Source organism: Trichosurus vulpecula, chromosome 1 (genome assembly GCF_011100635.1).
Source record: "Trichosurus vulpecula isolate mTriVul1 chromosome 1, mTriVul1.pri, whole genome shotgun sequence".
In the NCBI taxonomy this organism is placed as follows: Eukaryota; Metazoa; Chordata; class Mammalia; order Diprotodontia; family Phalangeridae; genus Trichosurus; species Trichosurus vulpecula.
This window is the reverse complement of record NC_050573.1, coordinates 154,333,165-154,360,839: the sequence shown is the minus strand read 5'-3', so window position 1 is coordinate 154,360,839 and position 27,675 is coordinate 154,333,165. Positions and strand designations below refer to the sequence as shown.

General features: G+C 37.4%; 1 protein-coding gene across 1 annotated transcript in view; it reads left to right on the top strand.

Moving 5' to 3' along the window:
- TMEM67 (transmembrane protein 67) overlaps nucleotides 1–18,712 on the top strand; it is a 91,675-nt gene extending 72,963 nt beyond the window's left edge. The window contains exons 21-28 of the mRNA XM_036741992.1: nucleotides 3,662–3,802; nucleotides 5,743–5,823; nucleotides 6,778–6,894; nucleotides 9,408–9,524; nucleotides 9,635–9,739; nucleotides 11,387–11,489; nucleotides 13,632–13,774; nucleotides 17,443–18,712. Of these exons, the coding sequence (XP_036597887.1) occupies nucleotides 3,662–3,802; nucleotides 5,743–5,823; nucleotides 6,778–6,894; nucleotides 9,408–9,524; nucleotides 9,635–9,739; nucleotides 11,387–11,489; nucleotides 13,632–13,774; nucleotides 17,443–17,523 (888 nt within the window). The 3' untranslated portion in view covers nucleotides 17,524–18,712. The remainder of the gene's footprint in view (nucleotides 1–3,661; nucleotides 3,803–5,742; nucleotides 5,824–6,777; nucleotides 6,895–9,407; nucleotides 9,525–9,634; nucleotides 9,740–11,386; nucleotides 11,490–13,631; nucleotides 13,775–17,442) is intronic.
- Nucleotides 18,713–27,675: the final 8,963 nt, after the last annotated feature.

Below are 27,675 nucleotides of genomic sequence, written 5' to 3'. Positions count from 1 at the left end.
GTTGCAGCATAGAGGAAAGAAAACATTGGACGTGGAGTCAGTGGATTTGGGTTTGATTTCCTGCCCTGACATGTAGTAGTTGTATGACTATAGGCAAGATACTTAATCTCTGTGAGCCCCATTTTCCTTGCATGTAAAGCAGGGAGAAAAAGGCTTGTACTCTCTACCTCATAAGTTTACTATGAAGAAAGTGCTTTTTAAACTTAAAATTTTTATATAAATTTTTTTAAATTTCTCGGATTTTCACTGAGGAAGATTTGTAGTGTCTTGAGGCTTGATGCAGGTAATACAGTGTCCTTTCTCAATAGGAGTATTTAGAAGAACCTTTATATTGATAAGAAATGCTTAATTTGTTTAGATTCTACACAAGAGATCATCTTTATTTTTAAATTTTTCTTCTTTTATTATGAACTTTACAAACATGAATATTTCAGTATACAGCAAAGTCCAGCAAAGATTGTAGATAAAATTGTAAACTTCTGTTCTATAAAATTTCTTTTTTACAAGTATATATTAAATTTAATACAATAGTATCAAATCTGCACAGTTTGCCAGTAGCCTCTCTGAACTTCTTTGAGTTCTATTTTGCATATTTTAACAATATTTCAATGTTAATCTTTTCTTCCTTTTTTGCATCTCTGTCACTTTTTAATTCTGTTCTTCCTCCCTGCCCAACAGAAGCCCTCCATTAAAAATAAATAAATAAATGAATAGATAAATAAATAAAGGAGGGGGAGATATATGTCTGAAAACATATATTATCATTCTGTGTTTGTTATTGAATTGTGTCTGACTCTTTGTGACCCCATTTGGGGTTTTCTTGGCAGAGGTATTGGAGTGATTTGCCATTTCCTTCTCTAGCTCATTTTACAGATGAGGAAACTGAGGCAAACAGGGTTAAGTGTCTTGCCCTGGGTCTCACAGCTAGTAAGTATCTGAAGCTAGATTTGAACTCAGGTCTTCCTGATTCCGGTCCTGGCACTCTATCCACTGTCCATTACTTCTTTGTGGAGAGATGGGAAGCATGCTTCATCACCAGTTTGCTGAAATCATGATTAGTTACTGCATAATGGATCAGTGTTCTTAAGGCTTTCTTTTTAAAATCAATAAATAATTTTATGATAACAACAAAATAATTTAGCAAATGTCAACAAACAAGCTTTTCAATCTACAAAGAAGAATAGCAAAGAGGATTTTTATATGAAATTGCGAGCTTTTGCTAGGTATACTTTTTCAAAAGTAGGTATATGTTAAATTTGACTTGTAATAAAACTTCTCTATGAATATCTTCTTAACAGTTCTTCCAGTTTGTATTTGGAACTTTCTTCTCCTCTCTTCTGTGTATTCTTATTAGTGTTTCATTGATCTTCTTTTCTCTCTTCCTTTTTGTCATCTCTGTTACTACTCACCAACTTCCTCCTCCCCACAAATAGCTTTTTCTTTCTAACATATAAGTATAGTCAAATAAAACAAATCAAATCAATACATTAGCCATATCTGAAAATAGATCTCATTATGTACCTTCAGCCCAGTGCCACAAAACTTAAATAGAAACAGATCCCTGCAGGAGCTTATTGAATTAGATAACCACAAATTATCTGTTTTATTGTATTTTTATTTGTTTTGTTAAATATCCCCAGTTGCATTTCAGTCTGGTTTGGGTAGCACTTGGTTGACACCTCTGTTCTAGCCTAACACCTCTTTTTTAAGGGGGTGGAAAGCAGCTATTCATTGTTCTTCTGAAGTCATGGATGCTTACAGCATTGATCAAAATTTTGAAGTTTTTCAAAACTATTTCCTTTATGTTATTTTGCTCATTGTGTAAATTGTTCTCCTGGTCCTGCTCACTTGACCCAGCATCAGTTCATACAAGTCTTCCCAGTCACAGCCATAACTTCTTGCTGCACAATAATACTCCGTTACATTTGTATACTATAATTTGTTTAACTATCCCTCGGTTGATGGACATTCACTTTGTTTCCATTTCTTTGCTATACCAAAAAGTGCTACTTTAAATCTTTATGTGCAGTTGGGTCTTTCCTTTTTGTCTTTAACCTTTTTGAAGCATATGCCTAATAATGGCAGCTGGTGGTACAGTGGGTGGAGCTCTGGAACCAGAGTCAGGAAGACCTGTGTTCAAATTCAGCCTCAGACATGCCTTTGTGACCCTGGGCAAGTCATTTAACCTCTGCCTCATCTTTTTCCTGTGTAAAATGGGGATTATAATAACACCTACCTTGCAGGTTATGGTAAAGATCAAATGAGAGAATAACTGTAAAGCACTTAGCATCCTGCCTGGCACATAGTAAGTACTATATAAATGGTAGCTATTATTATTGTAATTAGTGATGTCACTTGTATATCACAAGTAGTGGTATGACTTTTAGGTCTAGCTCCACATGGCTCTCCATGGCATAATGAAGAGAGCTGACCTCAGAGTCAGTAAGACCTGGGTTCACATTCTACCAGTGACACATACTGGCTGTGTGACCCTGGGCAAGTCATTTGACTCCTTGGTGTTCTAGGTGACTTTGTAAGACTTTCTAAGTTGTAGAGAAGGTGCTGACCACATTAGTGCAGGAAGTCCCTCATCAAGAGCTCCCTATACCTCTTAGGTCACATTTCCAACCCTTATCCCTGATGCCAGTGGTTGGATCAATTCACAGCTCCACCAAGAGTGCATTTCAAAATCAACAACTTGTTTAAACAGATTGAGTTGGAGTTGCTATGAGGATGTGATGTTTTCTTTTATCTTTTTTCTTCCTTCTGATTTGTATTTTCTTTTTATCTTTGCACTAACCATAAATGATAGGACTCTTTACAGAAAACAAATTCTGAAATTACCATTATGTCTGTAATGGATTCTTTTCTATCTGTTACTATATAGTCACTTTTATTTTTCGCAATGTTCTTTGGCGTTTGCCGCATCTAACATTGAAGAGAGTACTCATGAATAAGAGGAGATGTCACAAATTCATCACTTGGTGGCCAGCTTTCTGGTAATGAATTATAAGACTCTCTTGAAATTTATTTTTAAAAGGCATGATTTCTTTTATTCCTCTGGTGGGCAGCTTAACCATGTCATGATGGTCTGAAAGGATGAAAATCATGCTAAGCAACGTCTTGCTAAGCATGTTTACTGTGTGTCTGAGTCTCTGTGTTTGCACTTCTTATATTTGTGCCTTAGCACACAAGAATGGTATTAGGCATGGGCAGTAACAATAACACCTTTCTACTGAACTTCAGACTTACAAAGGGCCTTTTTTGCTACAGCCCTGTAAAGTAGTTGGTACCAGTATTGCCATTCATATTTACGGTTAAGTAGGAGTGGTTTAGTGCCTCTCTTGGGCTTGGGAATGCCTCAACAGCTTCTGGTAGCAGCCAGATTTTCAAACTTGGCTCTTCTACCTTCTGTAGGCTACCTCCCTAATATTCTAGTATCTTCTTCATGGCATATTAGAGACTAGATAATAATTCTTGCACAAATAGTCACAAACTGAAATGCTGGATAAAATGATTAATCAACTGAACTCCAATTTTTAGTCTTTCCGATATCTATATTAATTTGAATTGAATGTTTTGCATAATATGTAGATTTTCCATTTTAATTATAAGTGAGGGCATTTTTTTTGCTCTAAAATGTTATCCTTTTTATCCTTAGGTTGTTGGATTCAAGAACTTGGCATTAATGGATTCATCTTCTAGTCTTTCAAGAAGCACAAGTAGCTATATAGCGTCTTATAGCCGCATTTTACGATATGCTGTGTCTACTGCCCTCTGGATAGTCATTGGCATAATGCAGGTATGTACAGATAATGTTCTTAAACAGCATTGTCTCTGTTATTCTATTTATATGTAAAGGCTACACTCTTACAAAATGGTCCCATCTTGATATTTAGATAGGGAAAAAGGTAATTTTGCTTTGCCCACCACTTACTGGAAATGAAAAAGAATCTACCAGTGCTCACAACCACAGGGACAATCTCTTTCTCTACTTTTATTCTTGTATTACTGCTAGCAGAACTAATCATCATTTATATGCTTTTAAGTGCATTTATCACCTATAATTTTTTAATCATTTAAAAATCATAGTGGTATTTGCAGTGTCCCCTATAGAACAATTTTTTTGGACTGGTGGCTCTGAAGGGGCAGCAGCATGTCCTTCTCTGGCCTATGTTGATCCAAAGTGGTTTCTAGACCCTCTCAGGCTTTAGCCTCTAAGCACAGGGCGCAATGGAAGACCTACTCTGAAGGAGACTTTAGATCCATATCTGATTTCCAGCCTCAGCGCCAAAGGGACTGAGGGATGCCTTTGCACCCAGGGGTTCTGAGATCAGAATTTAACTGAGATCCTGGGTATTTTCTAGGTGTGCTTGTTTCCATACTCTTTTGAAATGAAGCTCTGGGATAGTGATAGAGAATGAGCTCAATCTTTAGGGACCTAATCACCACCTTGCTCTTCTTCTGCCTCCAGGACTTAGAAGTCTAAGAGGTCTTGGCCTCTAGGAGCCAGAAGAAGAGGAGGGCTAGCTCAAAGAAACCTCCGTTTCAGGTCATAGCCTCTTGCTGCTTGGGGCAGCAAAAGACCTATTCTGAAAGGGGGCTAGAAGGCTTTAATAGATTCCAAGTTTAGGGTCCTGAAGGCTAATTATAAGAAGCCTTTGTTCCAGGGGCCTCAGATCAGGAACTGAGTGTTCGGGCCCCATGTAGAGTATTTTCTACATACGTATGCCTTATCCCCTGAGACTTGGCTAGGGTCTCAGCCCAGTCTCCAGGGACATAATTATCACCAGATTCTGTCTCTGCCACCAGGGTCTCAGAAATATAAGATCACCTGAACCTTTAATAATTAGAGGCATTGAAGGGCCACACTGACTTTATTTTATGACCCTAAAAGGTAGGGGGCCTATCAATTGGTCATTTCTCCTTATGTGGTAGGCAGGTTCCAATTTCCTCCACTTGAAGCCACAAATTAGAGTTAATATCTGTTAAAGCAAAAATCCTCTTCTCTTCCCTTAGCTCCCCATTTCTGCATTCCTGTCTACCTCAGACCTTCTCCTCCATAACCCACAGCCTTCTCTGCCATCTGGTTTTAGTGTTACTCTCTGAAATCTCCATGTTACTATGAAGAGGATCTTTTCACTCCACCCTTTATCCAACATCTTATGAGAACTTAAGCTGAGGTTTGCACATCCCTGTTCACCCTCATATTTCTCTTCTCTTGTTGCCCTCAAAGCACTGGTCTAGGCATCAGAATGACCATGATCCTGCTCCTTTTCCTCTTGCTCCTCCCCTCTCTCCATCAGAAAAGAACAATTTGAAAATCTCTGCCTTTTATCACCTCTTGGAATAGCATGTAGAAGCTGGGCAGAACTACAGGAAGCCTTGGTTGAGCCTTTAAAGCAGCAGTTTGTCATAATCCTATTTAGGGCCTTAAAAAAAACCAACCCCCCCTTTTTATTTTGACAGTGGGGTGTGTGGGGCTGGGTGGAAGGAGATTAACATTTGCTTAGCATTTTTCAGGGCTTCCTCTGCGATTTTTTTATACATAGTTCCAAGCCCATGCTCCTTTGAAAAAGCAACCTGAAGTAACAACTGAGTTTGCAATTGTCCCATGGGAGTCATTAAAGTGTCTCTGCTTCTAGGTTGGAGCTTTTGCACTTTTCAGGAGACGGCACTGAGCTATAAAAGAAAATTAAAATCTGAGAGGTTAACAAACATCAATTTGATTTAATGTTTCAGATCATGTTCTTTGCTATCTTTTATGAGAGATTTATAGAAGATAAAATACGACAGTTTGTTGATTTATGCTCCATGAGCAATGTAAGTACATCTTAACTTTATTTGAAAGTTGCATTTTTTAAAAAAGTTATTAGTAAATTAAGACATGTAGAAAAATGAATTTTTATAAATAGATTTACATTGCATTATTAGTTGTCCATTCTACCCACAACAATCAACCTACAGGTGTAATTCTACACATAATTGCAATCAAATACAAGTTACTTTTCAACTGCCTTGTTAGTTTCCTCTTCTGTGTTTGCTCTCAAATCTATTCATTAACTCATTTTCCCTTTTTGGATCTGCAATGAACCTGGACATTTTCACTCACCAATTTTGTTTCCTCTTTTTCTAGCAGATATTCATAATTCCTTTTCAGAGGCTTTTGGGAACCTTTAGAACTTCATTGTCAAATTTTTATAGTTTTCCGGTGTATCAGCAAGGCAATAAACAGAACATTGTAGATAATCATGAATATCCTATGTAGTTCTGTTTCACAAAATATATGAGACTCTCCACATAGAAGGTAGAAGAAGTAAACCATTTATTCAGACACCAGAGGACTAGATCCCATAACCAATATGCCCAATCCATCACAGCAGCAAAGAATTCAATACACAGTATCACAGCAGAGAACCACTCCATCCCAAAACCTTCCTCCCCCTGATGGGGAGGAAACAAACACACTCACTCACAGCCACAACATGTCTGCTCTCTCTCCCTCAGCTCTAACTGTTGTAACTGCTCTCTCAGCATTTCCTGTTACACAATTTCCTTGTCCGCTCAGCAAGCTCCTCCCACCACATGTGACTTAGACTTCCTGTGACATAAGCAGGTCACATGGCCTATTAATGGGTAGGAAAGATCTTCAAATATAAATTGCTGTTACATCCAATTACTCCAAAAGTAAGAAGTATGGAAGAATTTTAAATCTAACTAACTTTATGTGGATTAAAAGTTTAGTTGCTATTGTTCTTTTTCTTCCTCTCTTTATAGATCTCAGTATTTCTCTTATCACACAAATGTTTTGGATATTATATCCATGGTCGATCCGTTCATGGACATGCAGATACTGACATGGAAGAAATGAACATGAATCTTAAGAGGGAGGCGGTATGTCCAAAGAACATATATCTTTCATGCCCATCTTTCGTACTATTTGTGGGGAAGTTCTCTTTTGGATTGTAGACAGTATTGTTCTATTAGAGAATCTTGGGCAGAGTTGGGGGATGGGAGGAGAGGGGAGGGCAGGAAGCCTCAGAAGCTTAAAAAAAAACTAGCCAAAAAAATGAATAACATTAATGATACACAGATTTCCAAAGTGATGAAACATCAGATTTTTAAGGCTTGCATATTTAACTACTCCTCTTTGTCGGATTTGAGGCTACCCTTTGGAGAATCATTTTCACACTCTCAGTTAAAAATATTTTTTAAGTGGAATGCTTTCCTTTTTTCTTTTCTATCAAAATTATGTCCAGTTCAAATTGAAACTTTTCCAGCTACTTCAATTCACAGTCATCTCTCCCGTCTCTGAAACCCTATTACAATTATGTGGTAATTAGTATCACAGCACTTTTTTTAAATTGTTTTATGTGTGTTAATTTTGTCTCTCTAATGAGATTAGAAACTTCTTGATTGAAAGTTCCAAGCTTTATGCCTTTTCTGTGTCTGCAAAAATAACTAGGCAAATTATACCAAATGAGATAGTATAGGTAAGTAATAGTAGCTAGCATTTCTATAGGTTTGAAAAGTGCTTTACAAATATTAGTTCATTTTATTCTTACAACAGCCCCAAGAGATAGGTGCTATTATTATCCCCATTTCATAGACATCAGAAACTGAGACACAGAAAAATTAAAAGACTTGCTCAGGCTTACACAGCTAATAAGTATCCATAAGACCAGATTTGAACTCAGGTTTTCCCAGGCTCTGTAGTCTATCCATTGGGCCACTTCAGCTATCATTGTCACAGATTAAAGTACTATATAAATTTCAATTACCATTTTTATTATTGTAATATTTTGTAAATACTTGTGGGTTCATTGAAGTGAAGAAAGGTAGTCAGATTTGGAAAATAGTATACCAGCAGGGGCTAACTATCTGCTTCCAGTTATTTTCAGTGTTCTTGTTTTGGGCCATTGCTAGCTCTTACAGATAACTTGAGCTCATAATCTCCTTGTGTCTAGCATGTATTTTTGTTTTCATTAAAACAAGACTACTCTGAGTGAAACATCAAGATGAGTTGTAATAGAAGTTTTTCATTATCAGATTTAATTATTTTATTATTAGATTATTATTGTAATAGAAGTTTTTAATTATTAGATATTAATTTTGACCTTTTCACATTCCTGCAGAGATAATGCATATCAACTTTTATGATTTTTCTGCATTTCAGGATATACTTAAAATGGATATATTCAAATGTTAATACAAATGATAATAAAGGATAGTTAAAAGTATTCACCATGAGTAGTCTTCCTTGCATTAAAAAAAAAAATACCAAAATAATCAACCACTGACTTTTTATGGAGACTTTTATTTATGCGCTCATCATTATGGGGAATGCAGAGGAATACAGAGCATGTTCCCTCCATTCAAGTAACTAACACTGTAGTTGCAAAAACGGAATTAACACCTGTGAAACAACATTGAAAAATATAAGACTGTATAGTTTAGGGGCTCAGTCGTGTGGTATAGAAGTTGTGCTATTGAAAATAAGAGAAAGACATTACTGAAGCCTTGGAATAGTTAGGTCAGACCTTATGGAGGAGTTATGATTTCAACTGGTCTTCGAAGGATTGGGAAGATTTGGACAGTCAAGGAGAAGAGGGCAAAATGGCCTTGTAGTTCACACTTAAAGGCAGTGTATAGAGAGTGTAGTGGATAAAGCACTGGGCCTGGAGACAGGGTTCAAATGTGACCTCACATACTGATTGTTGGGCAAGTCACTTAACCTTTCCTACCTCAGTTTCCTCAGATGTAATTGAGGGATGATAATAGCAGCTACCGCCCACGGTTGTTGCAAGGTTGAAATGAAATAATATTTGTAAAGTGCTTAGCACAGTAGCTGGCACATAGAAGTCACTTAACAAATGCATGTTCTCTTTTCCCTCTTCCATATTCAAACCTGTGGAGGGAAACAGTCAATAGATTTCTAATCTTTTGCCTTAACCACTCAGCCACAACATTTCAGTAACCTCTTATTTAAATTAGTTTAGGGTTTATTTAAACAATTCTAAAGGAAACATTTTTTAAAAATTTATTTATCTTTATTAAAAATGAGGGAATTAGTCACTCAACTGAAATATCAGACCTTTTCTACAAAGGACAGTAAAATTAATGAATTGTAAACTACAGAACAGCTTTTTTTAGTGTGGTAGAATATTTGATCAGTAAGTGAACTTGAACCAAAAGAAACTGAAAGCATATATAAACTAGAAGGGAAAAAAAAACTATAGTAACTAAAAATTAGGAAAATTTAGTTTTCTTTAAATTCAAAATCTGTTACCAAGAATTTTTGTGAAGTGAAATTCTTTATTCCCAGGCTAAGAAAAATTATGTTTTTTGAAGTAAATGAACATTGTTTTAATCTTTCACTTCTTAACGTAATTTTTTTAATTACAAAGGAAAATTTGTGTAGCCAAAGAGGTTTGCTACCCAACACAGATGGTCAGACCTTTCAGATGTCCATTTCTAATAAAACAAGACAGCATTATGACAGAATTCATGAAACACTAACAAGGGTAGGTATAAAATATAATTAAATGAGATGTACAGATTATTTCACATAATTTATATACCAAAGATATAAAATATGTTGCATTCAATTTACCTCTCCTTTTTTTCACATTAGAAAAATGGCCCTGCTCGACTATTAAGTTCATCAGAAACTACTTTTGAACAGAGTGTTAAAGCTTACCATGCCATGAATAAATTCCTTGGCTCGTTCATTGATCATGTATGTATTTTAATATTCATATTAAAATGAAAACATCCTTTCATTAATTCAGTTTGAAAAAAAATTCTATTCTTCATTCAGCTAAGCAGGTGAACTGCAGAAAGCTTTTGGATTTTTTGGTTTTGTCTGGGTTTTTTTGTTTTGTTTTGGGGTTTGGGGGTTTTGGTTTGTTTTTTGTTTTTGCTACTAAGATATGCATGATTTTGTTTTGTTACATTTGTGCCTTGTTTTTTTATATACTATTCATTCCAAAACATATCGATGACCCACCCACCTACAGAACTCTTTATCAAAGGTTGAAAAAATGTCAACAGGACCAAGCAACACATCAGCTACATTATGAGACAACACATGCAACGCTATCCTCCCAAACTCTCTAGCATCTTCCATAAAGTCTGGAGGGAGGTTTGCTTTCTCAGCTTTTCAGGGCCAGGCATGGACATTACACTTTCAGAGTGTTCAGTTTAACTTTATTGTTTCTTTCATTTACATTCTTGTAGTCACTGTATATATCATTCCTATGGTTCTGCTCATTTCCCTCTGCATCAGTCATGTACATCTTTCCAAAAAAAAATTTCAGTTATTTGTTTCTCACAGTGGAATACTACCTCATTTCATTGTGTGCCACAGTTTGTTTAGCCCTTCCCCAATTTATGGGGGCACCTACAATATTTCCAGTTACTTCCTATCATAAAAAGAGCTGTTATGGATATTTTGGTAAATATGGGACCTTTTTATCTTTTGACCTTTTTGGAAGAAACATGCTTAGCAATAAGATCTTTAAGTCAAAGGATATGAGCATTTTAGACATTTGTTAGTGTAATCTCATAGTGCTTTTCAGTGCCAGGTTAAATTCTAAAGAATAAGAAAAAGGTAATAAGTAGCTGTAATAAAATCAAAAGTAGAATAAGATAAAGCTTAATAGTGGAATGAATGTGGATCAGTCACTTTCTAGTTTGGACAATCACTTCACCTCAAAGAATTTTTGTTTTCTCATCTGTAAAGTAGATTTAAATAATGCAGAGTATGGTGTAAACTCTAAAGGGCTATGTAAATGAAGGGGGTGGTAATATAAACAAAAGTCATTCCCAGATTCCTCCATCCTAAGGATGAAGATTTTATACATAATAAAAATAAGGTCAGTTACAATGGAGAATAGTGATCACTAGGCAAACTATTTAGATTCACTTCATCTCTACATACATTTGAATATTGTTCTGGGACACAAAATAATTAGTTATAATGGAGATTTGTTATCATTAAGCAAAACATTTAGATTCACCTTACATTTAAATGTTGTTCTCAGATACACAACAGTTAGTATGTTATGTATTACAGATATATCTTGCTTCATGCAACAGATAAATCCCTGAGTAGATGCATGTAAAAGTTTTTTTTTTCTAAATCTAAACTAATTTTAAGTATTTCACAGGTTTCTATGTAAAAGATTCCTCACATGAATGATGTAAAAAGAAATATTTTTTGTACTGATGATAAAGACTAATTTAACAGTGTTCAGATTTCAGTTATTTGCTTTTTAAAAAGTAAGCTACGTTTGTATGCTTATTCATATTTTATCTTCTTTCTGGATATAAATTTATTAAAATGTATTTACTTCTCTTTGTGAAACTGCTTTGTCTTTCTTAGGTTCATAAAGAAATGGATTACTTTGTAAAAGATAAGTTGCTTCTTGAACGAATTCTTGGAATGGAATTCATAGAACCAGTGGAAAAAAGCATCTTCTACAATGGTATTATTTAAATTACTTTGACATATCTTGATTTTTTTTTCAAAGTTTGAAAAATAAATGTTGTGAGTTAAATTTTTATTGTATAACTTTATGGGAAGGTGAAGATAATTGTAACTTATTTAGTTAATATCATGGAATCCTAATCTTTCACTGGTCACATACCTTTTTGTCAAGTCAAATGAAGCATCCAGATAAAAGGCTTATTCCATAAGAAAGGATTGGAGACAAGTTTCAAAGCCTCTTTACATTACAACTAGAGGAAATGTCAGACTCTAATATATGTTGATGATAGTGTGGGTTTTTGTAAATGCCAGTGGAAGCATTTCAAACTTTTGTGCTATGTTCCAATTCAGTTAGAAATTCTTTGCATATAATTGGATAAAATAATTTCTGATAGTTGCCTTTATTTCTGCTTCAGTTGTGAATTTTCCTATTTCATTTTTGAAACTAATTGTTTGGTTTTCTCTTTTTAAAGTCAGGCTAGTGTTTATTTTATTAATTTTGTTTTTTTAAAAAAAATTAGCTAGAAATTCTTACAGAAATACTTTATACAATGAAAGCTTGTCTGTCAATATATTCTTCTCTAATCTTTAGCTTTATACTCATTATTTTAAAAAGTAAGGCATCTATGACAGCAACACTTGAAAAACCTTGTGTTTCACAATAAAAAGGAAATCTCACAAACTTTTAATTTACTGTGTTTTGATCCTAGAAGATTTTACAACCTTTAGGAGGAAAGAACGAGATTGATTTAAACAGAAATGTTGTTCAATCATATCTGACTCTACAAGACCCCCATGAACTTGGTCTGTGGGGTTTTCTTGCAAAGATACCGGTGGTTTGCCATTTCCTTCTGCAGTATGTCCTCATTTTACAGATGAGGAACTTAGGCAAATAGAGGTTAAGCGACTTGCCCAGGTCACACAGCTAGTAAATGTCTGAGGCCGAATTTGAACTCAGATCTTCCTGACTCCAGGCCTGGTGCTCTGTCTACCGTACCACCTAGCTGATCTCTTAAACAGAGTACTGGCATGGACCCTCTGTGTCCAGGCTAACTTAGTGGGGACACATAGCTCTTTTCCAATACTTGAAAAACCATAATGTGGTGAAGGGAATAAACTTTCTCTGAGATTGAATTAGAGGACCTAAGTAAGGTTCCATCCTCCTCTAAGATTCTTTTATTTGTAAAATTCTGTGAAATCTCAGTCATTACTTGCATTGTTTCCTAGAGTGAATACTCAAGTGTTACTGTCACCACATTTTTATTCATATTATGCAATTTTTTCCCCTGCTGCAGTAGGTTAAAAAAATGAATGTGCCTTTCCCAAGGATGTGCGCAGAGGCTTTCAGTGATTTAGGCTCTTTTGTCTCTGACCTTCTCACACGTGGTCCAGGATTCTCTAGGTCACTTTTCTCCTCTCAGCAGCAGTTTGCTAACCAGAAACTCAGTTGAAGGTTACAGACCTGATGCTTAGTAGTTTTTAGGGATTTCTTTCTTATTCAGTTTATTTGATTAAGAAAGCAATAGGTGCACAGAAACAATCTCTCTTGTCACTATTAAGTAGCTGACTATCTCTAGTTTAAGATCAGACTCTGTGGTTACTTCATCCACCATGCAAATAGAACTTCCCAGGGTTATTTTGGCTTTTAGTTACAACAAACAGAGAAGGTTTGCTCATTAACTGAGCTTAGCGTAGTATAGCCACATGTTAGAAATGCTAACAGCTGATGAACTCTAAATGTTGGACATTGTTAATTCTTCACAAAATATAACAGTCCTCTTACTCTTTTTTTTATTTTTATTTTTTGCAGGGGGGAAGGCAGGACAATTGGGGTTAAGTGACTTGTCCAAGGTCACACAGCTAGTAAATGTGTCAAGTGTCTGAGGTCAGATTTGAACTCAGGTACTCCTGACTCCAGGGTGCTCTACTCACTGCACCACCTAACTGCCCCTCTCCTCTAACTCTTAAAACTAGTTGACTATTAATTTCTTTTAGCCAGTTTTCTACAGTGTGATTTTTAGTGGGTTTTCATATTCTGTTCTGAATCATCCAAATTTTATCTTTAATTCTATTTGATTAAAAATTCTGTTTTAAAAAACCTAGCTTACATCTTAACGGTTTTTTTTTTTCATCCTTACAGATGAAAATTATTCTTTCAGTGAAGTTCTCTATTATGGAAATGAAGCCACTATTCTCATCTTTGATATACTATTTTTCTCTGTCGTGGATCTGGCTTCTCAGAATTTTGTTCTAGCAGCCTTTCTTACTTACCTACAACAGGAGGTAAGTCTGAAGTTGTTATTCGGGAATTTTTTTAAGTGGCATCATTTATGAGAAGTAGATAGTGACTAGCGATCATATCTGGTCTCATACACACACACACTGAATATAGCTTGTCTTTTAGTTTGTCTACTATTATACTACTTCTACCTTTCATGGTTAATAGAATTTAAAATATTGAAGCCTAATGATGTGGTCACGAGAAAGGGAGATTATGGCCAAGAAAGACAGGAGGGAAGAGAAAGGAAAACAGAGCAAGAGGGACGGAAACAGAGAGTAGAGATAGAAAAGTCAAGTCAAGAAGCATTCCTTAAGCACCTTCTCTGTGCCAGGCACTGTGTTAGGTGTTGGGGATAGAAAAAAAAAAGTAAAAACAGTCCCTGGCCTCAAGGAGCTCACAATCTAATGAGGGAAACTGTATGCAAACAGCTATGTACAAACAAGATATAGACAGGATAATCTGGAGCTGGTCTTAGAGGAAAGGCACTGGTATTAAGGGGGATAGGGAAAGACTTCTTGTAGAAGGTTTTTTTTTTTTTTTTTTTTTTTTGCTGGACCTTAAAGGAGCTCAGGGAAACCACAAGGTAGAGGTGAGGAAGGTAGGAATTGTAGGCATGCGGGACAGCTCGAGAAAATATGGGTGTTGGGAGAGGGAGTGCCTTGCGTGAAGAACAGCCAGGAGGCCTGAGCCACTTCGGGGGTGTGAGGTATAAAGAGAAGGTGTAAGGTAGGAAGGGGCCAGCCTGCCAGACAGGGTTTTATAGTTGATCCTGCAGACTCTGCAGGAATAGGACCCCTGGAGTTTTGAGGTAGGAAGAAATGTGGTCAGACTTCTACAAAAGGATGATCACTTTGGCAGCTGAGTTGAAGGATGGACTGGAGTGGGGAGAAACTTAAGGCAGGCAGACCCCCCCCCCCCAAGCCATTGCAGCAGTCCAGGTGAGAGGTAATAAGGCTCAGCACTGGACTGGTGGCTGGTCATAGCAGTGAAGGATGAGCATTATCATAAGAAAGGTCATAGAAACCAAAGTCCGTATGCTCTGGAATGACTCACAGCACCCATATTTCAATGGGCTCTACAACACATGCCCACGAGCCTGGTAGGCATCATGGAGGCTCAGAGGGAAAAATAAAAATAGCATCCAGAGTCTGCATTATGGAGAAGCTCTCTCTTGTCATGCTTGAGGGGCTGTTGCTTTCGCCTCGGTTTTAGGTTTAAAGCAGTATAAAGTCCAGAAGGCACAGTAAAAGATCAGTGATGTGAGCTCAGGGTAATACCAACAGTAACTCACACGTGATGGTACATAAAGGACGTTCCTCACAGCTTTCCTATGAGAAAGGTATGGCAAGCGTGTTTTACAGATGAGGGTTTGGGGAAAGCTATAATGAGTTCAGTTTTGGATGTGAGGAATGCCCTGGGGATGTCCAAGAAGCAATTAGAGACCCGAGACTGGAGGTCAGGACAGAGGTTGGGCTGAATAAATAGAGCTGAGATTCATCTGCATAGATGATCATTGAATTAATTCGTGGAAACTGATGAATCACCAAAGGAAATAATATAGAAGGAAAGGCATGGGGGTACAGAACAGAGCCATGCCCCCCGCTTTCCCCACCATGGTGAATGGGTAGACCTGGATCAATATCCCGTGGAGGAGACAGAGAAGGAGTGGTGAAAGAAGGAGGAACAGTAAGAGATAAGGAGAAAGAGACAGGAGACCCTAAAAGGGTTGGAATCATTTGAAAAAAAGAAAATTTGGGGTGAGGCAGCAGCTGGGTGGCATAGTGGACCAGAGTATGGAACTTGTCAGGAAGACTTGAGTTCAGAGCCTGCCTCAGACATTTACTAGCTGTGTGATCCTGGGCAAGTCATTAAATGTCTCTTTGTCTCCATTTCTTTATCCATAAAATGGGCATAATAAACCTACCTTCTTGAGTTGTTGTGAGGATCATATGAGTCAATATTTACAAAGCACTTTGCAAACCTTAAAATGCCATGTAAATGCTAGTTCTTACTGTCAACATTGGGAGGCAGAGGGAAAGTGATAGATTTTTTACAACTTTACATTACAGAAATTTGTTGTGTGGAATATATGACTTACTAGGATTAAAATCATTCTTACTCCTAATCTCTGAGGCTACTTCCACTTAGAAGTCCTTTGATACTGTTCCTTTTATCATCAGGTGAGCTTCTAAGGTCAGAGCAAGCAAAGAGGAGGGCTGTTATCCAGAAAGGGGTTTGGGTTTTTTTATTGTCTTTCTCCTCTCTCTCTCTCACCAATAACCCTTGTAGATAAAGGGCACCTTCATGGGCAGATTTGAATCCTGTAATGGGGGTGTCAGAGTCCTACAGAGACATACATGGCAGTGCCACTAAATTAAGGGAGCTGATCACTTCCACCTCTCTGAAAATATTGGTTAGAATTCCACTCAGGTACTGCCCCTGGCATGAGGGGTACAGGGAGGAAGGGGAGACAAAACTTGGAAACCTCAGAGGAAGGTCTGAGAGAGGAAAAGTGGCCTTGTGTGTGTGTGTGTGTGTGTGTGTGTGTGTGTGTGTGTGTGTGTTATTGCCAACACCAAATTTAGGTAATGTTATTTTAAAAAACACTTGTGTTTTATATATGCTATATTGAAAGAAGTACTTTAAATATTATTTGGGATTTAAAAATCTGTAATTGCTGACATGAGTTGCCATTTGTAATTTCTTCCCTTGACTGACTTTTTGTGTATGTATGTGTATATGTATGTATTATGTGTGTGCATGTTCATGTATGCATTTGTTGTTCAGTCATTTTCAATTGTGTCTGACTTTTTGTGACCCCCTTTCAAAGGTACTGGAGTGGTTTGCCATTTCCTTCTCCAGCTCACTTTACAGATAAGGAAACTGAGGCAGACAGGGTTAAGTGACTCCCCCAAGATCACACAGCTAGTAATTGTCTGAGGCCAGATTTGAACTCAGGAAGATGAGTCTACCTGACTCCAGCCCCCGCATTCTATGCATTGTGCTGTGTGTCTGTGTGTGTCTATTTCTGTCCGTCTGTCTGTTTGTGTTTGTATGTGTGTGTATCACCACATGAGATAAAATTTCTGAAAAATTTTTTTCTTACAAAATGTGGTTACTTTTACATGCATTTAAAATTAATTTTAAAGTATTTTTCCTACTTAATGTGGCATTTCCAACTTTTAAATAAATATCTAAACAAAAAATTTTCATCTTACTTCATGAGAACTGATTTGTGGATAAAACTCGTATGGCTTACAAAAAAATCAAAAAGGATTTTTAGCTTCCTGTTAACTGTGCAGATGTATACATTTAAATGTATATAAAAATGTGTACATACATGCATACATATGTACACATATACATATGTGTGTGTGTAAAACTCAACTAAAACCCCTATAAGTAATGAGCTTTTATAGTTTTTTAGTTTCATGAAAATGGCTTCCAGATACAGAAATTTTCTTTTTGTAATTGTGAAAAAACAGATGATGATGGTACATATAAACATACCAAGTTATTTTATGTATTATCAAATAAATCATTTAGTTCATTAATAGTATGGGTTATTTTTCAGAGTAAATAATTAAAGAGGCTATTTGAAATGCTGTACAGATTTTAAACTATTTGCACATTTCTTTTTGTTCTGAATTATTTTAAATGTTCATTTCAGGTTTTTAGATTTATCCGTAATACAATAGGAAGGAGGAATTTGGCATCTAAAACTTTGGTGGACCAAAGATTTCTTATTTAATTAATTCAAAGGATGAATCAAGACACTGTACTATCACAATCATGGTACGAAATAGTCGTGAGATTTGGGTTGGTTTATCATTTTTAAAAATAGTAATGGTAATCTTTTTTATTGTTTTATCTGCTGAAAGATTTATTTTTGTAACATTTTTATAATACGCCTTATGAGTATATAAAATGGAAGGCTGAGAAGTATTGCGTCTTCATTATGTATGGTACTTAAAAGTCAAAGGAAATGTCAATAACCATCTATCACTGAGGCAGAATTATAAATCCTCACTTTACCTTTGTGGTGTGGCAGCTGTTTGACAATCATACAACATGACTTCTCCACCACTACGTGTGCATATGCACACATGACTTATCTTTGTGGTTCCTCTACTGATTGAAAGTCATTCAAAATGGATTTGATTCTCTGATTACCAACATCAGATTTAAGTCATGTTATTTAAAGCATTTGTTTTATATGTGTTATGTTGAAATAATTTTTAAATATTAGTTGAGATTTTTAATTTTGTAATTATTGACACAGTTTATGTCATCATAATTTCTTCTCTTGACTGGCATGAGACTCAATGAATTAACTGTTTTGAGTAGTAAATATTTCATGAAACAGAGTATTTTGTAAATTACATGTGTTGACATACTGTTTCCATGAAGAATATTTGTTAATATGGTCTCATATTTTATGCTTCACACTATCCTTAATGTTCAGGCATTCTCTTTCTGTGTGGTTTTGTTAACCATTTTGCATTATTTTAAGCAGTGTTTCAAAATTATGTTTTAAAGTTTGTAATAGCTCTAATACAGACAATTATCATGTTATTTGTACAAAATGAAATCAGACCCTTTTACCTTCCGTTTCCCTATTTACCACAGTTTGCAAAGAAAACGGAGAGATAAATATTACGATCCTGAATACAATTAATATAAATTTGAAGCCATGTGGTTATTATGAAGTGATATTCTATAATAATCTTAATTTTCCTTAAAGATTACCTTTTTGATTTATATAATTTATTTTTGGACAGTATGTCACATTTTAGAGTGATAGTGACCAATAAGTAATATTTTAATACATTTCCTGATTAAATGTCTTTTGTTGTTGTTGTAAATACTGTCATGTAAATGTTTTTATTAGACTGTTTTTCTTAATTGGAAATGTATAATAAAACACTTAGTATTTGTCATTCTTGTATATGTGTTGTTTTAGAATAGGAGCGCCAGCCTTTATCAGACAGAATATACTATTCGTTTCCCCCAAATATTAAAATTAAAATAAAAAATAAAATGAGCAGAATGGAGGGTTAATTGTTGCTGGTGATGTAAGGCAGAAAATATTGATAGTATAATCACACAGATAAATAGATAGATAGATGGATGGATGGATAGGAAGAGCAAACATATATTAAGTGAATACTATGTGCCAGACACTGTGTTAAACACTAGAGAAACAAACCCCACCACCCCCAAATCAAGCAAGATACCCTGCCCTCAGGGAGCTTATGTTCTGATGGAGGCAGACAATGCCCAGAAGGGGATGGGGGATGGGGGGAAATGTTCCTGTGGCTAAGTGGTAGGGAGCCAGCTGGTGGATGCTTGAGCCCTGGCAGGATAAGGCAAAAATTAATCTCTCAGGTTCAAGGATGGAGTCCAGGGTTCCAGCAGGAGGAGATGAAGATGATTCTAACCTAAGAAGACTGCATGGTGAGGAAGGAAGGGAGTAGGAGTTGGGTTGGGGTGAGTGAAGAACTACATAAACTAATAATTGGAAAGGATCTTAAATACAGTCCAATCAAATCCATAACTGATAGGAATTTCCTGTGCAATATCCCCTTCAATTGGTTATATCTGACCTCTACTTTGTAACTTCAACTGGGGGAAAACCAACCCACCTCTAAAGGCATCATATTTCTTTACCTTTCCTCTCCTGTTAACATATCCCCACCTTTTTTTTCAACTTTTGTGCTGTAATCCTCCTTTCGGTTCAATTGAGCAGGCATATTTTTTTTTAAAAAAAAGTTTTATTTGTGTCTTTTGTCTTTATTTCAGTCATTTATGGGAGCATAAACTCCTCCCTTCCCACTCCCACCTCCCACATTGAACCTTTCTTTGTGAGAAAAACCTATCTTAAGCACAAATATCTGATATAACAGTGGCATCTGACAACATATGGCACATTCTGCCCTGGTAGTGCCCCATCACTGTTGTGAGGAGAAAGATCAGCAAAGATTTATTGATCTCCTACAATACAGTAGGCATTGTGCTGGCTGTTGGGGGCTGACAACGCAAGACTGAAAGCAGTTCTTGCTCAGTGAACTTACAGACTACCAAGGCAATCCATCCCCCTTACTAGTGAATACGCTCTAAGCATCTCTGCCAATGGTTTTACTAAATCATATCTTTTAAAACTATTTAGAAGACTCCTGATTGGCCTCCCTGCTTCCATACTCTCCCTCTCCAAGTTCCAATAAATAAAAAAATTCTCCACACTGTTAAAACCACTGTGCTAAGATGAAGGTCCGACCCTGTCACAGTGCTGCTCAAAAAGGCATAAATGCCTCCCTATCGCCATCAGTGCTTAAATACTTCAAAGGCCCTGTGATCTCACAGATGTGTTTCTTTCATCGTTGCGAATCATCCCTCTCAGCTCTGCCATGTCTTCTCATGCTGTGTAATTCTCATCTGTCCTTTCCTAGAGATTCTCTATGGAGGATTTCATGTGCTAGAGTTCTTCCCCTAGGTCTTTCTCTATTTCATAGACATAACAGAAGCACTCAAACTCACCTTCATCACAAGACAAATTGATCTCCTTTTCTGATTTCACATCTCCTTTATCTCTTTGCCAGTTCTTGAATGCAGGTAATTGTTGGAAGTATAATGCTCACTTGCACCTTCTTTGTCCCTTGGGTTACTAGACATTAGAAATGTTCTTATAATCAGAACATTTGTATTAATAAGAATTTATTAAGCACCTACAATGTGCTTGTAGGCAGTATAGACACACAGCCAAAAATGAAACAGTCCCGGCCATAAAGGAGTTTACATTCTCCTGGGAGAGACAACATGTACACAAGTATCTACAAAGAAATATAAAATAATTTGTGGGGGGAGGGCGGGGAAGGGGAGACCAGCAGCTCAAGGGACCAGGAAAGGCTTTATATAGAAGGAGCCTCTTAAGCTTAGCCTTGAAGGATTTAAGGGTTCTAAGAGGAGGTAAGAAAGGAGTAAATTCTGTTCATGGGGGAACAACCTGTACAATTGCATGGAGATGGGATATGGTGTTACGCATAAAGAATAGCAAGAAGGAAAGCCTGAATTGAGGAGTGTGGGATGGGAAGTGAAATAATATTCTGGGATTTAATACAATCAACACAACACAAACATGAACATCTGGAGAACCTCACCATCACCAAGGAATCTCTTTCATTTGGACTTTGTGTAGGGTTTCTTTCACACCAGTGGCAAATAGCTTTGTTGAGCATTTATGCCTGGATTGATGCTAATAATCAGAGAGTCATTGAACAGATTTGTCTCTGTTGTTAAGCACATCAAGGAATCATGTCATCTTAACATATACATGAGATTTGTTGAACGAGGACTTTTAATGCAACATTTTATTAAAGTATCAATTTTTTTAATCAACAAAAAATAAATAATGGCATTTTGTATTCGTTGGGCCTTTAGCCAGTTGTGTGACTATAAAGATATGATCTGCATGGATTATTGTGAAGGCCTGCATATATATGTATGTATGTATGTATGTGTATATATATATGTATATATGTATACACACACATATGTGTATAGATGCACATGTAATTTTCATGAAGATTTTATAAAGATATGGAAATCTGCATATAGGTCATGAGTTAATCATGTCCTCTTGATTACCCTTTTTGGAATAATAGCCATTTTTTTCCTTTACCTTTTCCCTTCCTTCCAAAATATCTCTTTTATAAAATGATCCTCCCTGTATACTTTTAAGCAAATCAAACCAACATAGCAACCACTTCTGTATTCTGTGTCTTATGTATATACTGCATTACATATTCATGGTTTTATATATACATTTGTAGTATATGTATATTTGTAAATACATTATGTAGTATATACTGTATTATATATTATAGTATATACAAATATAATGTATATTTCTATATATATTATATAGTAATACATACTGCATTCTGTATCTTATACATATACTACATTACACATCCATGGTTTTGACCTCTCTGCTGAGAAGGAATGCTTCTTTATCATTTTTCCAGGGCCAAGATTCGTCATTTATTATGATTGTTCACAATCACAGTTCAATTTTTGTTATATTATCAGTTTACATTGTACCAGTCATTGTGTATATATTGTTTTTTTTGATTCTGCTTTCTTTACCCAGTTTTATTCATCTGTCATCCCTGCGCTTTTCTACTTGCCATCCCCAGTGCCTAAACGGTGCTTCCTCCTCGCCTCTGACACTTAGAATCCCTGCCTTCCTTCAGAGCATAGTTCAGGTGCCCCTCCTAGATGAAACCTTCCATCTTCTTTCTTCCTCTTGAAAGTGTATTTTTATACACTTTGCATTCACTTATCTGTGTACATTTTCTCTGCTTTCCACTAGAGCATAAATTCCCTGAGGGCAGGGACCATTTCTTTTTTTTTTTTTTTTTTGCCTTTATATGTACAGGACCTGGTACAACAGTTTGTATATAATAGGCAAATAAATAAAATTCAATTTCCAGAATTTAATTAAATGACCAGAACACTTGAGGATAAATTGATATGGGGAAGGAAAACGATTTTTAAAAATCTAGGATTTTGTGTAGTATCTTCTTTTATTTGAGGCTCCCAAAATGTGCTTCTAAATTACAGTTATTTTCCTTTGTTTTCTTACAAAGCACACCATTTTCCCTACCAGACCCATTATTCTTCCTACATTGCTTTTATGCTTAGTTCCAGCAATTTTTATTGCATTTGCCTCATCCAGCACTCATTTCTCAGAAACGCATGAGAAATAGTCCCATTATTTATTATGAAACATATTTGAAAGTCATACACAGTTCCTTTGCAAGGTGCCGAATTGAGGCATTGCCTTATTATTGGAAGCACACAGATCTGACCCTTTATATGAAGCTTTTAAACAAATGCTTAACTCTCTTAAGCCAGTGTCTATACTAACATTAAATGTGGAGATATGAAAACATGCCCTTTGAGATGGCATTTTTGGTTGCTTATAGGGAAAATCCACAGTAACCAATTAACTTGTTGCAAATATGATTTATTTTGGGGGGAAGAAAATGCTCACAACATATTATTAGTTTGCCGATGAAGAAATTGAGAAGCACAGGTTAAGTGACTTGCCTAGGGTCATACAGCTAGTATCTGAGATCACATTTGAACTCAGGTCCACTGAGCCACCGAGAGAAAGAAAAGTACTAACAACTCGGGGACAGGAAAGGCCTCCTGTGGCAGGTGGCACCTGAGCAGAACCTTGAAGGAAGGTGAGGATTTTCTGAGGCAGAGATGGGGGATGGGCAGTGCAAAGCTTGGGAGCAGTCATTTTTACGTAGGGTGTGGGGAGGAATGCCTGTCAGAGAGGCTTGGCACAGTCATTCTTGCATCTAGACATAATGACAGCAGCAGCAGCATTTTCAAAATATAGAGCATAGCCACAGATATTATTAAATCCATGTTAAAGGGACAGGTCAGCAAGCAGCCTGGCTGAAGCAAAGGTTTCCCATTAGGGAACAGAAGGAGCTAAGTTTGGGTAGATATAGTGGGGGTCAGATTGTGGAGGATTTTGAATGTCATGGGTAGGGTTCAAGTCTTAAGTCTTGTCCCATTCATAGCAGTTGTAAAGAAGTTTACTATATATAATCCATATTTTTCTGTGACTTTTTGTTTAGTTAAGTATAGTCAACATTCAAGATGAAGCAATTCCCATCTTCTCACAATTACATCTCTATGTAGAACTGAGAAGGAATAACATAGTATGTTCAGTCATTTTTCAGTCATGTCTGACTCTATGATCCCATTTGAGGTTTTCTTGGTAAAGATACTGGATGGAGTGGTTTGCCATTTCCTTCTCTAGCTCATTTTACAGATGAGGAAACTGAGGCAAACAGGGTTAAGTGACTTGCTCAGGGTCACGTAGCTAGTAAGTGTCTGGGGCTGGATTTGAACTCAGGTCCTCCTGACTGCAGGCCTGGTGCTCTATCCGCTGAGACACCTAGCTGCCTCATAACATAGTATACCCTAAGACAGGGGTGGGGAACCTGGGGCCCCAGGTTTTGCATCCCTTCCCTAAGACAAAGACCCACCATTGCCTATAATACACTTTGGCATCTGCAAGTACCTGTTTTCTTGATGTGGCTGTTAAGGGGTCAGGACATCCTCAGGACAGTTTAAAAAGTCTAAGGAAATTAGCCTTTTAAAGACTTCAAAGTCAGCTAGTTAACTATGCTTAGGAGTTTATAGGCATGAATTGCTTGTGTATCACAGAACCTCAATGTTGACAGTAGGTGGCAGTAAAGTGCATATTTTGGGAACCTGCTCCTTGGCCCATTGTACTGGATGGGACCTGGAGAAACAGTGCTCAGAAAGATGCTTTGATCCCTGCTTAACTTCAGTGTTGCTATTTTGACTGCCTTTATATCCCTGTCCTTCTGCTGGAGCAACCATGAAGTGTTTAGATGACCAAAATACATTCCCAGCTAGTTCGATTCAATGAACATTTATATCTCTGTGATATCCCTCACCTCTACTTCCTTTTGTACCCACACCGCCACCATCCTAATTTAGACATTCATTATCTTCTTCCTTGACTATAATAGCAGCCTAACTGATTTTATCTTCTGCTGTATTTTCCTTCTCACAGCTCCCTAAATCATTCCTAATGTATAGTTTGGGTAATATCACTTCCCTGCTCAAAAAAATTCAGTACCCCAGTTTTACCTACAGGATAAAACAGCTTCGCATTCAATGCTGCCTGTAAATTTGTCCTCAACCTACCCTTTCAGATTTATGTCAGTCTAATTACTTTTTCTCACTCTAAATCTAGCGAAATTAGACTATTCCAATTTTGTTCTGCCCTCTCCTGACTCTGTGAATTTCTGTGGAAAATCCCTTGGTGTTTACAGCATGCTCTTGGCCAATGTCCTCATGCATAGGACCATGGCAACCAAATGAGAATGAGGAGGTAATGTGAGTGTTCTCGAAGATTGAAAGAGACAAATTTTCATTTGCCAACACTTGGTGACATTCTCCTTGGCATTTTCTGACCCCACTTTGAATTGAACTCTCTCCCCCTTGCCTCATTCTGCAGCTTTGGGTTTTTGTTTCAGTCATATCAAAAAGTGGTGTGAGCAGAGATGGGTACTAGGAAGATTGATTTTTTAGATGGTTTACAGGAGGTAGTAGAGGTAGGGAAACAGGTGAGGAAACATGTTACTTCCATAAGAAGAAGCCTGGTCTAGGCTGGTAGCAGTGGGAACGTAAACAAGGGGATAGATTTGAGAGATGTGATATTTAAAAGGTGAATTTGAATCTGGGGAAGAGAAAGGAGACAAAAATGACAAATTTCAAGCCTAGGCTACCAGGAGAAGGGTTAGACCTAGTGTTCAGGGCATAGAGGACAATAATAGCGGACCACAGAGAGAAGGTAAAACTCAATTCTTATTTTCTGTTTTCTGTATGTAGGAGCATGCTCCTCAGGGTGGATAGAATAGATCCTAGGAAAGAACAAAAATAGTTAATAGCAAGTTGAAGCATAAGATAAGGGAAGCGATGATAAGAGAGCATTTAACTGTCAATAGATAATACCAGGTCCAGCCAAATTACATCCTGGGGTACTGAAAGCCGTTATTGTGGTTGCTGAGAAAGACAAAATAGCATAATGGATAGAGATCTGGCCTGGGAATCAGGATTATGGGTTCAAGTCCCATGTCTGATGCATGCTGGCAATGTGACCCTGGGCAAGTCACTTAATCTCCTGATAGTCTTTGTAAGTGGTAGAGATGGTACTAACCTTCATTAGTAGAGAGACTTTCCTCACTGGGAGTTCCCCATACCAGAATCAGTTAAAGGAACTAGGGATATTTAGTCTTGAGAAAAGAAGACATAAGCTATACATGTTAGCTGTCTTCAGTTATTTTATAGGCTGTCATATTTAGTATATCCTTATCCATGTCCTTACTGCCTCTTCCCAAAATGGTAAACAAGGATCTTAACTTTTGTTGTCGTTTCAGTCACATCTGACTCTCTGTGACCCTATTTTGGGGTTTTCTTGGAAAAGATCCTGGAGTAGTTTTCCATTTCCTTATTCCAGCTTATTTTATAGATGAGGAAACTGAGGCAAACAGGGTTAAGTGACTTGCCCAGGGTCACACAGCGAGTAGGTGCCTGAGTTGAACTCCGGAAGATGAGTCTTCCTGACTCCAGGCCCCCTGATCGCACAGCTAATAAGTGTCTGAGCCTAGATTTGAATTCATGAAGAGGAGTCTTCTTGATTCTAAGCCAGCACTCTATCCACTACTTACATGGCATTTACCTACTTTTAAATCCTTACAAAGAGAAATTTTGTTTGAGAGAACAAGGTTCCCTTTCTCCTTGTACTCCTAGGTTCTCTGGGAGTTCAGCTCATCACGAGCCTTTAGATTCAGCTACATGGAGAGGACTAGAGAGAGACTTTGTATGAAAATGGGAATTCTAAAAGGAGCCACACTCCAATGTTTAGGCTGGAGCTGAGAAGACTCGGGAGAACACCATAGCTGACTTCAGGTACTTGAGGAACTGTCATGTGGAAGACGATTACGTTCGTCCTGCTTGACTGCAGAGAGCAGAGCTAGGAGCAGTAGGCGGAAGGTGCAAAATGGCAAATTTAGGCTCCGTGTTAGGAAATACGTCCTAACAGAGCCGTCCAAAAGTGAAATATTGGACCCTGGAGGTGGTGGATTTCTGCTCATTGTAGGTTTCCAGGCAGAGGCTGTATGACCATTGGAGGGGAGGTTATAGTGGGGGTTCCTTTCAGATACAGGTTGCACAAGATGTGGCTCCTAAGGAGCCTTTGAACCCTGAGATTCTGTGGTTATCTGGAATTCTCTGAGTTGAGGAGTAGAAGGTGAACATCTTCCACCTGGTGGCCAGCGTTTTCGTCGGGTTGAGCTTTTGCAGTCTTAACTGGGCTGGCATAGCCTCGGAGATTTCAAATTAATTCCCTTCCACAAATGGATGGCAGTAGGACTTCAGTAGAGATTACTCAGCAGCATAATTGGAGCTAAATACAGCTCTTCAGGGAGAGGCAGGGGCAGCTACATGGCTCAGTGTATAGAGCAATGAGCCCTGGAATCAGGAGGACCTGAGTTCAAATGTGGACCTCAGATACTTGTTAGCTGTGTGACCCTGGACAAGTCACAACCCCAAAAAAAGAAAGAAGGAAAGAGGGGCAGAAGTGAATAGGAGAGCTCCTTTCTGTAGCTGGAGCGCTATCCCAGCCACCAGGACTGATTTCAGTCTCTCAGTCATATTATACTCCAATGTTACTGCGTCTCAATTTCTGTTTCCAACCCTGTCAATCCTCCTTCTCAGTAATCCGAAGAGGCTCCTTATTACTTCTAAGATAAAATACAAACAACTCCTTTGTCACTTTCAGCTTGTTCACACTCTGACTCTTGCCTATTTTTCCAGACTTATTTCATATTGTTACTTCCCTTTATGTACTCTCAATTCCAGTCAAACTGGCTAACTTGCTACTTCTCATGCCTTCCACCTTTAATCTCCATGCTTTTGCACAGACTGCCCCCCTTTTCCAAAATGTACTCCATCTTTACCTCCACCCCTTAGGATTCCTAGCTTCTTTCAAGGCTCAGCTCACAGGAGGCACCTCTCACACAAACCCTACCTCCTCTCCTCCTCCAGGCTCTCCCTGCCCTGAAATTACTTTGCATTTACTTATATGTTGCACAGCTAAGCTGCACGGTAAATAAGAGTGCTGGATCTAGAGCCAGGAAGACCTGAGTTCACATCCAGCCTGAGACACTTCCTAGTTGTGTGACCCTAGGCTAGTCACTTAACTGCTCTCTGCCTCAGTTTCTTCAAGGTGGTTGTGAAGATCAAATGAGATAATATTTACAAATGTATAAAGTGCCTTATAAAC